The sequence below is a fragment of the Thamnophis sirtalis genome, unplaced genomic scaffold (assembly GCF_051295495.1).
Source record: "Thamnophis sirtalis isolate CommonGarterSnake01/CBP01778 unplaced genomic scaffold, rThaSir2_p1.2 scaffold_3, whole genome shotgun sequence".
NCBI classification, from domain to species: domain Eukaryota; kingdom Metazoa; phylum Chordata; class Lepidosauria; order Squamata; family Natricidae; genus Thamnophis; species Thamnophis sirtalis.
The window spans coordinates 31,457,060-31,472,528 of record NW_028261383.1 but is presented as its reverse complement, the minus strand read 5'-3'; the positions used below and the strand labels follow the sequence as shown (position 1 = coordinate 31,472,528).

Genomic DNA, 15,469 nt, shown 5'->3' with positions numbered 1-15,469 from the left:
TAGCCTCTTATTTCACTTTAATTCATAAGCCTGCATAGTACTAAGGATAGTGAAAACAATTCTGGCTTGCCTCCAAAGGTTGTGGATGCTCCAGCATTAGAGGTTTTTAAGAAGAGACTGGACACCTATTTGTCTAAAATGGTACAAGGTCTCTTGCTTGAGCAGGAGGTTGGACTAGATGACCTCCAAGATCCCTTCCAACTCCGTTATTCTATGTTCTTTGTTCAAGTGCATTGTGTGAACCAACCAACTGCTATTTAGTCCCTAAATAATGTCTCTCGGACGTGGTGGCTCAGTGGCTAAGACACTGAGCTTGTCATCAGAAAGGTTGGCAGTTCAAATCCTTAGCACTGCATAATGGCGTGAGCTCCCGTTACTTGTCCCAGCTTCTGTCAACCTAGCAGTTCAAAAGCATGTAAAAATGCAAGTAGAAAAATAGTAACCACCATTACACCGTTCCGTGTGCCTTCGGCGTTGACTCATGCTGGCCACATGACCACGGAGACGTCTTCGGATAGAGCTGGCTCTTTGGCTTTGAAACGGAGATGAGCACCGCCTCCTAGAGTCAGGAATGACTAGCACATATGTGTGAGGGGAACCTTTACCTTTACCTATGACTCTTGCCTTACACTCTTTTTGAAAATGCAAATATATCCCAGGTTTTAACACCAAGGAATTTGCTACATGATGACTTACCTTTCAGGCACCACAGTAGCTGAAAGAGAGGAGACACCAAAGGAAGCCAAACTCGCTTGTCCTTCTCCTGTGCCATTTTTGTTAGAGCAACCGGACTCTGTTGGTAAAGAAGAAAGATGGAAATAAGAAAAAAATATCAGCATTTAAAGCATTTTCTATTATCTTAACTTTAAACGTGTTCAAAGCAGTGACGGTGGGGTGAAAATACAGGAAAATGTTTCACAGGGAAATTTCATCCCACATTAATTGCCTTTCTATATGCATTTCTTAAGTTTATTGGGAAAACACATATTAATTGGTCTAAATAGCATCTTCTCTGGTGAAAAGGTTAATTTAAATCAATATATATGGCTTCCCCCAAGGAGTGGTACGGTGGCCTAGAGGTAGAGCTCTCGCCTCACAATCAGGGGCTGCGAGTTCAATCCTAGGTACAGGCAGATATTTCTCTCTCTGGGCACAATGAGAATATATCTGCTGAACAAAACTCTGCATTGGCGATAGGAAGGGCATCCGGCCATTAAAAACTCTGCTAGCTCCATTCAGTTGCCCAGATTCCACCCCGCAAAGGTTTTAGGGGTCGTTAAAAGATGATGATGATATGGCTGCCCATCTCTCAAATATAAATCCTAGACTTATGACTGCAACTTGAGCTTGGAAAATGCAGCCTTAAGTTGTGACAGTTGTAAAGCAGGTCATCATGTGACTGATCCACTAATTTCCCAAATGCTAAATAATCTGACTGACCCAATTTTACAACAGAGTTTTGTAGTAGTCACAAAGCAAACACTGTGGTCATAAAACAAACCCATTATTCACTGTTTGTTTGTTTTTTGCTGGAAACAGAAGTAAACCCTGATTTTCAGCAACAACGTCATAAATTGCAGTCAAGTGACCATGCAAAGATTGCTAATAGCCATAAATATGGGTTGGTTGCTGAAACACACCCCCCCTACATGTGGTCATGTAGCTTCAGGAGAGGAGGGGACAACCATTGTAACTTTGGAACCGGGTCGTAAGTACCTTTACAAGAATCTATTGTGACTTCAAACAGTTGCTAAGTGGCTGGTCATAAGTCAAGGACTACTTGTATGCTTTATATCAGCGATGACGAACCTTTTTTGGCTCGCGTGCCATGGGGGGGGGGGTTTGCAGGGGGGTCATGCACAGGCGTGCCACACTCATAATGCAATGCATGACCTCCCCCAGTGCACATGCGTGCATGAAAGGAAACTCCCCCCCCCTTTTTTGCATGCTTTTTTCACCCTCCCCAGGATCCAGAAGCTTTATAGGAGCCTGGGAGAGGGTGAAAACAGCCCCCCCTGCTGCCCCCCCCCCCCCACGGAGGCCCTCCAGAGGCTTCAGGGACCTTTAGGAGGCTTCCCTGAAGGCTCCGGAGGGCTTAAACCGGCCCTATGAGCAAACCGGAACTCCATTTCCCAAATTTCCGGTTTGCCCGTAGGGCCGTTTTTTTGTGCACCAGAGGCTTCAGGGAAGCTCCTTCAGGGAAGCTCCTGAAGCCTCTGGAGGGCCTCCGGGGGGGGGGGGAGGCTCTTTTCGCCCTCCCCAGGCTCCTATAATACCTCTGGAGCCTGGGGAGGGCGAAAAATGGCTTTAAAAAAGAGTGAACTCAACGCCTCGCGTGCCCTGACAAATGGCTCTGAGTGTCACCTGTGGCACATGTGCCATAGGTTCGCCATCCAGGCTTTATATTTTCATTATTTTATAAGTTATCAATCATGAACAGGAATGAAACAGAGAAGACACAAAGTCCAGGACATTCCCCGCCCTCCCAGGAAAACTTTCCAACTCAATTTTCAAATGTAGTTCACAAAGATTAAGAACTTCTTATGTTTTTCCTAAAGGCAGGAATCACAGAATGAACGCCTGGACTCTCACAAAGATGATTTATGAGTCAATCGTACATTCAGGGTTTGGGTTTTTTTTTTTGCTCTCCAAAGAATCAAAGCATATCTTCGCATACAAAGACCTGGTTATTTTAGTTGATGAATTTAACATAGGTAGTCCTCCAATGATGACCACAATTGAGCCCAAAGTTTCTGCTGCTAAGCGAGACAGTTAAGTGGCTTTTGCCCATTTTATGAACTTTCTTGCCAGACTTAAGTACATAAATCTCTGCAGTCGTTAAGTTAGTCGTTAAGTGAATCAGGCTTCCCCATTGACTTTGCTTGTCAGAAGGCCACAAAAGGGTGGATCACATGGACCACACCGCCACCCTGGGACACTGCAAGCATCATAAATACGAACCAATTGTCAAGCACCCAAATGTAAATTATGTGACCATGGGGATGCTGCCATGGTCGCAAATGTGGACCATGGTCACAGGTCACTGTTTTCAGTGCCATTGTAACTTCGACCAGTCCTTAGAGTCCTAGTGGACAACCATTTAAATATGAGCCAGCAGTGTGCAGCAGCTGCCAAAAAAGCCCACACAGTTCTAGACTGCATAAACAGAGGGATAGAATTAAGATCACGTGAAGTGTTAATACCACTTTATAATGCCTTGGTAAGGCCACACTTGGAATACTGTGTTCAGTTCTGGTCGCCACGATGTAAAGAAAGATGTGGAGACTCTAGAAAGAGTGTAGAGAAGAGCAACAAAGAGGATTAGGGGACTGGAGGCTAAAACATATGAGGAACGGTTGCAGGAACTGGGTATGTCTAGTTTAATGAAAAGAAGGACTAGGGGAGACATGATAGCAGTGTTCCAATATCTCAGGGGTTGCGACAAAGAAGAGGGAGTCAAGCTATTATCCAAAGCACCTGAGGGCAGGACAAGACACAATGGGTGGAAACTAATCAAGGAGAAAAGCAACCTAGAACTAAGAAGAAATTTCCTGACAAGTTAGAACAATTAATCAGTGGAACAGCTTGCCTCCAGAAGTTGTGAATATCCCAACACTGAAAGTCTTTAAGAAGATGTTGGATAGCCATTTGTCTGGAACAGTATAGGGTTTCCTGCCTAGGCAGGGGGTTGGACTAGAAGACCTTCAAAGTCCTTTCCAACTCTGCTATTGTATTGTATTGTATTAAATGAAGAGTTGTGAATCAAGGAATACCTGTAATGCAGGTCCTACAGCTGGAAGAGCAAAGACCCCACTCAGAGCAGAGATTCCTTACCATCTTTTGATGCGTGGTGCAGGTAGCTTCCTGTCCCATTGATCACTTCCTCCCCTTCCTCTTCCTTGTCAGAATCCTGGACCAAAACCTGCCCAAAGCCTATTTTCCTGCCTGGCGCAGGCGTTTCCTCAATGACCAGTGCACTGGCCTCCACTCTCCCCTGGGTCGGGGGCACCGCCATGGAGTCATCATGGGAGTCATAATCAGCCTCCGGGACCAGGATGAAGTACTGGCATCCCACGTCCGCAAAGAGCAAGGTGTCCCCATCCTGGAGGCTGTACCGGACCTGTGGGATCAAGTTCATCCGCTGGCGCCGAGTCCGGTTCAAGCTGCCCATATCATACAAAAGGTGGGGGCCTTGGGAGGAGGGCACCTCGATCACCGCGTGCGTTTTGGAAACAGAGTTGGCAGGCAAGCAGATGTGACAGCTTTCCAAGCGGCCAATGGTGTTCTCGCCAGGGTAGATCCAGAAATCTAGGAAGAGAAAAGATCATATGGAGAAAATCTTTCTTTACTTCCATGCAGAAGTGTCAAACAAAAAAATCAAGACAACAGCCACAAATATGTGACCAAAGGCCCGCCCCCCTTTAAAACTGCATCGCAATGGACATAGACAGGGGGCGGGGCTTTGATTTGGCGGTGGCCGCCCTTTTGATTTTGTTGATTCTTCCCCATGGCAATATTCCTACTTTCATGGTTGCCGCAGAAACCTAGTTTTACCGAAGCAAATGGTTAAATCAAGCGAATAATTCAGGCAAAATCAATGATGTCCAAAAGGAATAGATATAAAAGTCATACATGAGAAGGAGGGTGTGCACACGCGCACACACACACACACAAACACGCTATTTGAATAGGATATTCAAATAGAACAACAAATACATAAAAGCACTCATGGGAATATAAAGTCATTAAAATTAAAAATACATACACACATGGGCAGAACAACAAATATCAAAGAATATAAAAAGTCATTAAAATTGAATATATGTGTGTGTATGTGTATGTGTGTGTATAAACACACACATATATTCAATTTTAATGACTTTTTTATATTCTTTGATATTTGTTGTTCTATTTGAATATCTAAATCAAATATTATATTCAGTACTATGTGAGTATACCATCCAGACACTTTTGTGGGGGAAGGATGGCTGTATATAAACGTGATTACCATATTTTCTGGCTTATAAGATGACTTTTTAACCCCAAAAAATTATTTCAAAAATCGGGGGTTGTCTTATAAGCAGGGTATAAAAACCATACCAAAAAAACCAACAACAACCCATCAACCGGTGTATAAAAAAAAACAAAAAACGATATTGACATTGATTAAAAACGTGTTCATTTGAATGAGATTGTTTGGGGTGGGGTGGGGGGAAACTGGCCTCCCTTCTCAGCTCGCCATTCGCTCCTCCTCCACTCCGTCCCTGCCAAGCACTTAGGGACCCAAGCACTGCCTCCCCGCCTGGCTGGGCTGTCGCGCTGCTGCTAGCAGGCGGAGGAGCCAATGGGCTGGCTGCTGGTGCCGGCTCGGAGCGCTCTGCTGCTGCTGGTCCCTCTCGTGCTTTGCCACCCCCGTCTTCTTTGCGGGGGCCCAGTAGGGAAAATGGGGCGCTCATGGGCCCGGAGAGGGGTGTAGTAGAAGGGGGGGGCCGCCCATGGAAAGCGTAGGACTTGGATGTTTTCCTCCTCCCACCCAGCCTGGCCCTTTCTCACTCTCTATTGAGGCTCGAAAGGGAACTGGCCAAGGCGACACCAGAGCCTTGGTTGCTTCATGCGGGATTGCGCTGCAGCTCCGTCCGCAGAGCATTTGTGTGTGTGTGTGTGTGTGTGTAGCTCTTGTGCTGAAATTCCAACACAGGCAGACACATGCGTGCGCCCCTGCACAGCCCGCTGCCTTAATTACGTTAATTTAGTAGTCAAGTCTCCTGTGTTGCGCGACGTTGGTGTCTGTGGCGGGGCCTGCTTTCGCATTAAATGTTTGATGACTAAAATAATAGGCAAGGAGAGCTGGGCCAGGGATTAAAAGGGAACAAGCTGAACTTTTTCCTACAGTGGAATTCCATAGGTAATCAAAACAGCCTTTCCTGATCTGCTTTTGGGATCTGCGTGACACAATACAGCTGGAAGATACAGGTTTCCACTTACAACAGTTGGTTTAGTGACATTCAAACTTACATCCTCACTGGGAAAAAAAATGACTTCTGACCATTCTTTTCAGAGTTACAACCTTTGTAGCATCCCCCATGGTCAGGGGATCAAAATTCAGATGCTTGGCAACTGGTTTAAACTTATGATGGTTGCTGTGTCCCAAGGTCGTATGATCAATGTTTGCAAACTTTTGACTCCGGAAAGAGGCGGAGGATTAGGGGAGCTAAAAAAAAAAAAAAAGCCGGCATAGTGCTTCATATTCTGTTTTTCAGGCATATAGGAGACAGAATCCAGTCTAATAGCTTGGGAAGCCCTATAATACAGGCAATGCTCATAGCCTTGGCGGTTTGCGGGCCGTTCACTTCTCGAGCGAGGAAACCAGTGGTCGGTTTCAAAAATTGTTTGAACCTACTCTGTGGGTGTGGCCTCCTTTGTGGGAGTGGCTTGCCGCCCATGTGACCGGATGGGAGTGGCTTGCCGCCCATGTGACCGGATATGAAGATGCCGAGGACACTTGTCAGAACCACCTTAAATTACCTCACACACAGCACTGGCATGCATCAGAATAGGATGTAAACTTGTTTTTTAAAAGGCATCTTTGGTTTGCGTTAAAACAACTTCAACACACGCAATGTTCTGATTGCACCACAAACGCAGTAGTAATCCTTACCTTTCACAGAGGCACTGAGTTTTATAAAAATGAGCATGATAGTGTAGAATAATCATATCCAAGGACCAGTGGTGGGTTTCAAAAAATTTTGGAACCTCTTCTGTAGGTGTGGCTTGCTTTCCGGGTCCACTGGTGGAACTTCTAACCGGTTTGATAGATTTGACGAACCGGTTCTACCGAATAGGTGCGAACTGGTAGGAACCCACCTCTGGAGGAAACCCTCTGTTTGGTGGGAGTGGGGAAGGGGGTATCCACGTCCCGGTGTTTCCTTTGGCTTCCCACCTTTTTCCTTTGTCAGCTGAGGTGGTGGGGAGAGTTGCTGGGCAGGGAAGATGCTTCTCTCTCCGAAGCGCTGAGAAAAGCCCTCTGGGTACGAAAGGTGGCCCGGAGCTGCCTTTGGTTTCAAAGCAGCGATGCAGGTCTCGGATATTCGGCCTGAATTGGACTGAAGCCTGTTCCCCCCTACCTCACCTCCGTCGCCAGAAGAAGCCAACCTGACTCATCTGGGGTCCAGTTTGGGGAAGGGGAGTATTAGAAGGAAAAACCACCTGGTTCAGTAAGGCGCTGGAAATGAAATAGAGGCTGACTGTCTATTTGGTGTGCCTCAGAAGAGGGCTAGTCTTATACGGCGAGTATAGCCCAAACCCTATATTTTAATAGGAAAAATAGGGGTTCGTCTTATACACCCAGTCGCCTTTTACGCCGGAAAATACAGTAATAAATAAATACATATTCAAATTTTCCCCCATCCCCAATTTAAACTCGGGAAATCTTACCAGGCTTTCATCAAGGCAGGTTTGCTCAATTGCTTAGTTATGAAGTAAAAGAATGATTAGGAGGAATTCCCATCCTTCCTTGCAACCTCACGAAAGGCCAGCTATGTAGAAATGTGGGTTGGCTTGATCTAAGTCAGGGGTAGTCAACCTTTTTATACCTACCGCCCACTTTTGTATCTCTGTTAGTAGTAAAATTTTCTAACTGCCCACCGGTTCCACAGTAATGGTGATTTATAAAGTAGGGAAGTAACTTTACTTTATAAACTTTATAAAACAGAGTTACAGCAAACCCCTTCCGCCCACCATGAAAGCTAGAACGCCCACTAGTGGGCGGTAGGGACCAGGTTGACTACTACTGATCTAAGTCAAGATTGCTAAAAGAGAAGCTGGGGAACCATGAGTTTTAATCTTGATTTGGACATAGAAGCCAGCTGGGTGACTTTGGGCCAGTGACTCTCCTCCCTAGAATCCAGGTGGCTAGGGCAAACCATCTTCAAAAATCTCCCCATGAAAACTGCAGGCATCTGGTCAGCTTAAAGAAGGAAAATGACCAGCTGTCTCTGCAAGGAATATAAATCCTTCTATTCCCCACCATCCAGTCAGACCTGAGGAAGCTTCTTGGAAGAGAAGGAAAAATGTCTTCAAAGAAAAAAACAAGAAAGTCCAGTTGCCTTGTGGGGAAAAAAAAGCACCTTTGGGTTCCTCAAAATGTGATTTATCCAAAAAACCACTACTAGACAATTGATGAAAAGGATCTCTGCCATATATGGAAAACAACTCTGAAACTAGTACACTCCCAGGCACCAAGATAGCCTATAGACCACAAGAATCTATCTAAAGGATCCCAAACAAACTCAAAAAAGCCAACAGCCCAAGAAAACCAAGTAAGTCTTATTTCTGTGCGGGGAGATAGACAGAAAAACACATCCATGAAAACTGGGAGCCAGAACATATGAAGATTCCTTAGTTTTCAAACATACTAATACATTTTCATCGAGGAAGCTGTCGACATCTTACACCAAGCCAGGTCAAAAATCCCAGAGACTTCTTAGATCAGTGGTTCTCAACCTTCCTAATGCCGCGACCCTTTAATACAGTTCCTCATGTTGTGGTGACCCCCAACCATAAAGTTATTTTCACTGCTACTATGCAACCGTAATTTTGCTACTGTTATGAACCGTAATGTAAATATCTGATAACAAGAAGAAACAAATGAGGTTGAAATGAGGGAACTTTGGTGCTCTCTGAGCTTGGTTGTTTTTTTGCAGACATTTTATTACCCGGAACTAGCGGCGGCCTCAAACAACGTACCATCATCCCAAAAACAGTCAAGCAAGAAATAATACCCTATCACAGATGGCAGGGCAAGCTTCTATATGCAAACAGCCTACAACTACTCCTCCACACCTTGATGAAGTTATGCAGCCTGGTAATGAAAGATCTGCAGGAAGTGAAGCAAGCATAGAGAATACCAAGAACCCATTATTATCCCAAATAGCAACAAGCAAGCATGTGATATGCCGACATTGTATCATAGCTTACTACAGACCGTGGCTTAGGAAGGGAGCGCAAACTCTACAGCAGTGATGGCTAACCTTTCGGTTGTCGCATGCTAAAAGTATGCATGCGCACCTACAAGGCAGCGTGTGTGCGAAATCCCCACCATGCTTCCCCTGTGCATGCGTGCACAACACACACACCCGATCCCATTTTGGGCCTATTAGGCCTCCCTGCAGCCTCCTGGGAGCAAAAACGGGCCGCGGGGTGTGTGGTGTGGCCCCCTGCACTCCCCCTGCCTCCTGTGCATGCACGTGGGAACCCCCCCTCCGCTCCCTCGCATGCACCCCACACCCCATGCATGCACGGCAGAGACCCAAAAATCAGCTGGCCAGCGGGAGGCACACGCACATGCGCAGTGGAGCTGACCTGGGTGACGGTTTTTATGCCCACAGAAAGGGCTCTGCATGCCACGCGTGCCAGATTCGTCATCATGGCTCTACAGCAAAATGCACTTTCATATCAGTAAATATGAATCCGGAGTGATCAATCAGAATAGAGTTGGAAGGGAACTTGGAGGTCATCCAGCCCAACCCCCCTACTCAAGCAGGAGGCTCTATACCATTTCAGACAAGTGTCCAGTCTTTTCTTAAAAACCTCCAGTGTTGAAGCACCCACAACTTCTGAAGGCAAACAGTTCAACCGGTTAATTGCCCTCACTGTTAGGAAGCTTCTCCTTAATTCCAGGTTGCTTCTCTCCTTGATTAGTTTCCATCCAGTGTTTCTCGTCTTGTCTTCTGGAGTGGCTTTGGAGCAGGAGTCACCAATGTTTCAGACCTCAGGGACCACTAAATTCATAATTTTAAATCCCGCGGACCACTCATAGGAATTTTTAACAAAGATAAATAGCATTTAGTTAAAGGTTCCCTTCGCACATATATGCTAGCTGTTCCCGACTCTAGGGGGCAGTGCTCATCTCTATTTCAAAGGCAAAGAGACAGCGCTATCTGAAGACGTCTCGGTGGTCATGTGGCCAGCATGACTAAACGCCAAAGGCGCACGGAACCCTGTTACCTTCCTACCAAAGATATTTCCTATTTTTCTACTTGCATTTTTTACGTGCTTTCGAACTGCTAGATTGGCAGAAGCTGGGACAAGTAATAGGAGTTCACTCCGTTATGCGGCACTAGGGGTTTGAACCAATGAACTGCCAACCTTCCTGATCAACAAGCTCAGCATCTTAGCCACTGAGCCACCGTGTCCCTAAAAATAGTATTTAGTGCAATATAAAGAAAGCAAATAATTTTCCCGCAGACTACCAGTTGGTGACCAATGCTTTGGAGAACCTGGGACTTGTAGTTCCACAAACCTGCGAAGCCAGCAGGTCACTTGTAGCTCTAAGGAGAAGCAGAGGCAGTTCCAGAAGCGCTTACCTTTCTCAGGGCCGTACTTGCTGCTCAGCAGATGCAGGCGCCCCACCGGGTTAGGGGTCTCCCTTGCAGCATCAGACTCATCCGTGGAGTCGCCTTCTCCATCCCACAGCAACTGAGTTTGTTCCATCCTGCAATTGAAAAAAAAGGACTTTATTCTCTCCTGCAGAGGGGAAACCTTCCCCGCTCCGCTTTATTGCATCCGAATCGTCGTTTGCCCTTCCTTGCATTGCTCCTTTTCCCCAATCTTGGCGATGCCCCCAATTCCTGGTTTCCCTCCCCACCTTATATGGGAGCCAACTTTTTAAGGGAGGCATGGCCCTTTAAGCCTTAAAGCCGCAGCAGCCCTTTTCAGATTAAATTCCGAGGAAGCCGGGGAAAGGAGTCCTCAGCTAAAAGCAGAAAGGGAGATGGGGGAAAATTACCTTCCTTGCATACATGCACCCTCCTCCGGGCACCCTAAAAGCGAAGGACAACGATCCCTCTTTCTGGGCGCGCCCTACCTCTCTGGGCAGGAAGAGTTTCCATTCGTCCACTCCGCTGCCGTTTAAAAGCCTTCCTTCTCTTGATTGGACCATTCGAGTCCTGAAAGACGGGAGAGTAAACGGTCCCCGCTTGTCCCAAGAACCAATGAAAGACCCAGGGGGAAATGACCATAGAGAGGGGAAACGCCAGGCTAGAGAGTATTATCATCATCCACCCCGGAGGACAATCATAGAGTTGCGTTTCAAGTCTAGCCTCCCTTATCTGAGTTTTATACCATCTGTTTTCGCTCCGCAAAGCGGAAGTCGGTGCCGTTCATAGGAAATAATAGTTTAATATTGCGGGAAATGCAGCGATCTACGGCAAGGCTTCGACTGCCACCCTAGAAAGTAAAAATGCCAGATCTGGGCCCCAAAATCCGAAAGACCGGTGGGTGGCAGCAGAGATGCTAAGTGTCGCTGGGGTTTTTTTTCCCAGCCAGAAGCAAAAGCCATACTTTTGCAATTTGCATGCAAAAGTTCATTTAATTTTTTAATTCAAATCCTTTTCAAAGGGGAGACCCCAGACTTCCTTAAATGAAATAATGGAGACTTTGCACTTCCCCCCTAATTTTGTCCACCCGTTTATGTTTCTCCCGAATAGATGCTTGCAGTTCAGCTTATACTTATAATTAGATTAGCTAAAGCTTGTTTCTGAAGATCCCCATTTGCCTCATCATCATCCTCATTAAGTTGGCAGTGTTAAGATATGAAGTCGTATAGGCACATAATTACAGGATTGCATTTTTTCCCATTTGCAGATATTCCTTCCACCCCATCCATCCTTCTACCACCTACCCGAAATTCATAACTCTGGGCGGCTAACTATTAAAAGAAAAAGTATAAAAAAAAGGAAAAGGAAGTTAGCAGCCACCCCTCTCCTAGAAAAATGAAATATCTTAGGAAATATTAAAAGGGCAGAATATTTCCCCTAAAAGGGAGGCAAGAAACTCACTCCCCGCCCTCTTCAATAGCCCACAGCAGATGTCCTCACTGAAGAGATAAAGAGATAGCTAGGTCTATTCATAGGGAAATGCCCTCATCCAAAATCCAACAAAAGTAGGATTAGCCCTCTACCCATCTAGCAACTGAACTCACCACATTGCACCTAGGAAGCTTACATCATTATAAGGCTCAACCAAGCCTGGGAATCAGGATAGCCTACAGTAGTGATGGTTAACCTTTTTGTTGTTAGGTGCCAAAAATGCGAGCGCAGGAGCGCAATAGCATCCATATGCACACAAAAACACCCACACACACACTCTCCCCACACACACACCACACTGCTTGCCTCCAAGCTGAGCTTGATATATCCTCTGGGGGGCTGGGGAAACCATTCTCACCCTCCACAGGCTCCAGTAAAACTTTCTGCATGGCCCCATGGAAGTCTGACAACCAATCAGAATACAAACACAAATTCAAAAGCCCAGAGAAGGTATAAAACTCAGGCACTCTCAGCATCTTTGCCCTCCCCCCCCCCCAACCTCAAACCACGTTGTCCTGTCCATCATTAAAAACCATCTTTCCAAACAGCCTCCATGTTTCCAGTGTCTTTTTCCCCACTTGGAACTGAACCCAGAAGGACATTCCTTCCAACAAACCACAGATAAAAAAAACAGCAGCAGAGGTACAAACAATTCAACTGTCACAAATTAGCATAACCAATATATTGACTCAGCCACAGCTCCTAAGACCCGGGTCTGGTTATCTCTTGAAGTTCTGCCTATCATAAACCTAAAAAGAACATAGAAATTTACACACAAATGCAATACAACCCACTTTTACTTGCTTCCAGTTGTGTGGAAGACAGAGACATACACAAGTAGTCCTCGAATTACAACAACCGTTCAAAGTTACAACATAACTGAAAAAAGTGACCTGTGACCATTTCTCACATTTATGACCGTTGCAACATCCCCATGGTCACATGATCAAAATTCAGATACTTGGTGCATATTTATGATGTATGCAGCATCCTGGAGTCATGTGACAACCTTTTGACAAGCAAAGTCAATGGAGAAGCCAGAGGGACTTGACAACTCTTTTATTAACAGCAGTAATTTGCTGAACAGCTGTGGCAAGAAAAGTCGTAAAATGGGGCAAAACTCACTTAACAACTGTCTCACTTAGCAAGAGAAAGTTGGGCTCAAGTGTGGTCGTTAAGTCGAGGATTACCTGTACTAATCCTTTCAGATGTTGGTTTGAGAGCCAGCTTGGTGTTAGGGTTAAGGCCTCAAGTTAGAAACAGAGACACCATGAGTTCTACTCTCACCTTGAGCAAAACGCCAGCTGGGTGACCTTGGGTCAGTCACTTAGCTCTAGGAAGGATACAATGGTAAACCACTTCTGATGAGCTTTGTCAAGAAAACTGCAGGGACTTGTTCAGTCTTAAGGCAGAGCCCTGGGGTGACGGGAGGCTCAAACAGGCTACAAAGTGAGCTAGCTTAGGGAATAAATCAACTACAGTCCACATTATAGTGATGAAAGAAATGTCCTTCTGGGTTCAGCTCCAAGTGGCGAAAAAGACACTGGAGACATGGAGGCTGCTTGGAAAGATGGTTTTAATGGTGGACAGGACCACATGGCTTGAGTCCTGAACAGAAAAGGTGATCACATGCTTCGATGTTAGTGGAGAAGAAGAGAAGGGAAGGGCTGAGATGCTGAGTCCCTGGTTTTATCCCCTCTCTGGCCTTTGATCTTGAGCTTGTATTCTGATTGGTTGTCAGACTCCCATAGGCCCACGGAGGGGCAACTCTCTAGGCTGCGTTTTGAATCCAGGTTTGGTTGAGCTCTCACATGCATGTGGGGAGTTGGGTAAAGTGCCAATTTTATCATGCCTTAATCCCATCCCCCCCTGGAACTGAAGTGGATAACTCTTTATTATGTAAAGGGACTAGCTTGGCCTTCTTAATGGGCCATTGACAAAGTGGGGATGGGCAGGAAGCTACGGGAAGCTCTTCTGTCTTTTAAAACATGTTTCTTCCTTTTCATATCCAGAGAAATATTCTGCCTTTTCAATATTTCCTAGGATATTTCACTTTTCTGGGAGAGGGCTGGGTGATAACCTCCTACAATAGTATTCCACCCCACTTTGACTATGTGGGGGTTTGACTATGAGGTTCACAGCTATTGCCTCCCAAGGCCAAGTTGGCTCAGCCACATGCTGTAACATTCCCGGGGTCTTCCCTATTCTCCACTTCATGGAAGCACACACAGCGCAACTTTTTACATAGCTCTCTCTGTCCTTTTTCATGCTTGGCCACCAGAATTGCCATTTGGTCAGGTGTAAGGTGTTTAGGAACCTGAAGTGGCCGGCTTGCTTAGTAGTAGCATCGTGGCTTCGTTGCAAGACTTGAATCCGTAGACTTTCGGGAACATAGTTTGTCTCCCTTCCAGGCCATCCTCTCCCTCAATGTCACCATCTCCAAGGATCAGATACAATTGAACAAAAGTGGGGGGGGGGAGGTGTTGGTATGCTGTGAGAATAAACCATTTGTGTTTTCTAGAATTGTTGGAAGAGATGTCCATCTGGGTTCAGTTCCAAGTAGGGAAAAAGACACTGGAAATGTGGAGACTGTTCGGAAAGATGGTTTAATGGTGGACAGGATCACATGCCTTGGAGCTCCTGGTTGAAAAGAGCAGAGATGTTGACAGTCCCTGGGTTTTATGCCCTTTGAACTTCCTGGGGCACAGGGAGATCATCCTGATTGGTTGCTGTCAGAGGTCATAGCTAGCTTTGTAGGTTGTCTGTGTGCTACGTTTGGTTGAAACTTAGTGGGTGGTGCAATGAAGGGCAATGAAATGGCTCTGCCTGAATGGGGTAGATCTTTGTTATGTAGAGTAGACTGACTCTAATAGCCCATTGACAAAGTGGGGGGGGGGCTATTAAGAGTGAGTCTGTTTCCTACCTAAAAACATGTTTCTCATTTTCTCATCCAGGGAAATATAATATTCTGCCTTTATAATATTTCCTAGGATATTTCATTTTTCTAGTAGAGGGGTGGGTGCTAACTTCCTTCAGAATAATCCAACTTTTGTTAAATTTACGCAACACAGGCCATAAACCAAACCAACTTTATAAAGGCTTAGCAGCATATTCTGAGTATCCATCTATTATTTCGAATTCCTGCTCAAAATGAGGTTTTTTTGAAGAATTGAAGCCATGATGGAAAACATGTAACATCCATCCTATTTTGATTTAGAAAACCAGTGATGTTATAAACTGTAGTGTAATGTCAAATGTGACCCCCCCCCTTTTGAATCTAGGAGGGAAGCAACAGTATGTATATGCCTTTTGGTGTTTTGTTTTTAAATAAAAAGAAAAAAGAGAAAATGAATTTCATATATCAATCAAAACTGGATTTATTTTATATTCAGGTTAGACATACCACATTTCATTTCTTGTAGTCGTAAGTGTGAAAAATGATCCTAAATCACTTGTTTCAGTGGCATTGTACTTTTGAAAGGTCACTAAATGAAAAGTTGTAAGACTACCGGCATTTTTCTCATCCTTAGAAAGGGGATAACCAACTCATCTTGTATTCTCAGAAAATGTTTTGAAATAATAAAAATGCATCATAATCTCTT

General features: G+C 45.3%; 1 protein-coding gene across 3 annotated transcripts in view; it reads right to left on the bottom strand.

Annotated features, from left to right (window-relative positions):
* The window catches only part of MDC1 (mediator of DNA damage checkpoint 1), a 42,370-nt gene extending 31,446 nt beyond the window's left edge, over window positions 1-10,924 (bottom strand). For 2 of the 3 annotated variants that reach the window (XM_087708527.1, XM_087708528.1), the window contains exons 1-3: window positions 10,365-10,510; window positions 3,835-4,308; window positions 697-793 (exon numbers count right to left, since the gene is read on the bottom strand). In XM_087708527.1, the coding sequence (XP_087564653.1) occupies window positions 697-793; window positions 3,835-4,308; window positions 10,365-10,491 (698 nt within the window). In that variant the 5' untranslated portion in view covers window positions 10,492-10,510. Of the gene's footprint in view, window positions 1-696; window positions 794-3,834; window positions 4,309-10,364; window positions 10,511-10,786 lie in introns of those variants that run through there. The other variant, XM_087708526.1, reaches the window with a different exon arrangement.
* Between the last annotated feature and the right edge of the window lie 4,545 nt (window positions 10,925-15,469).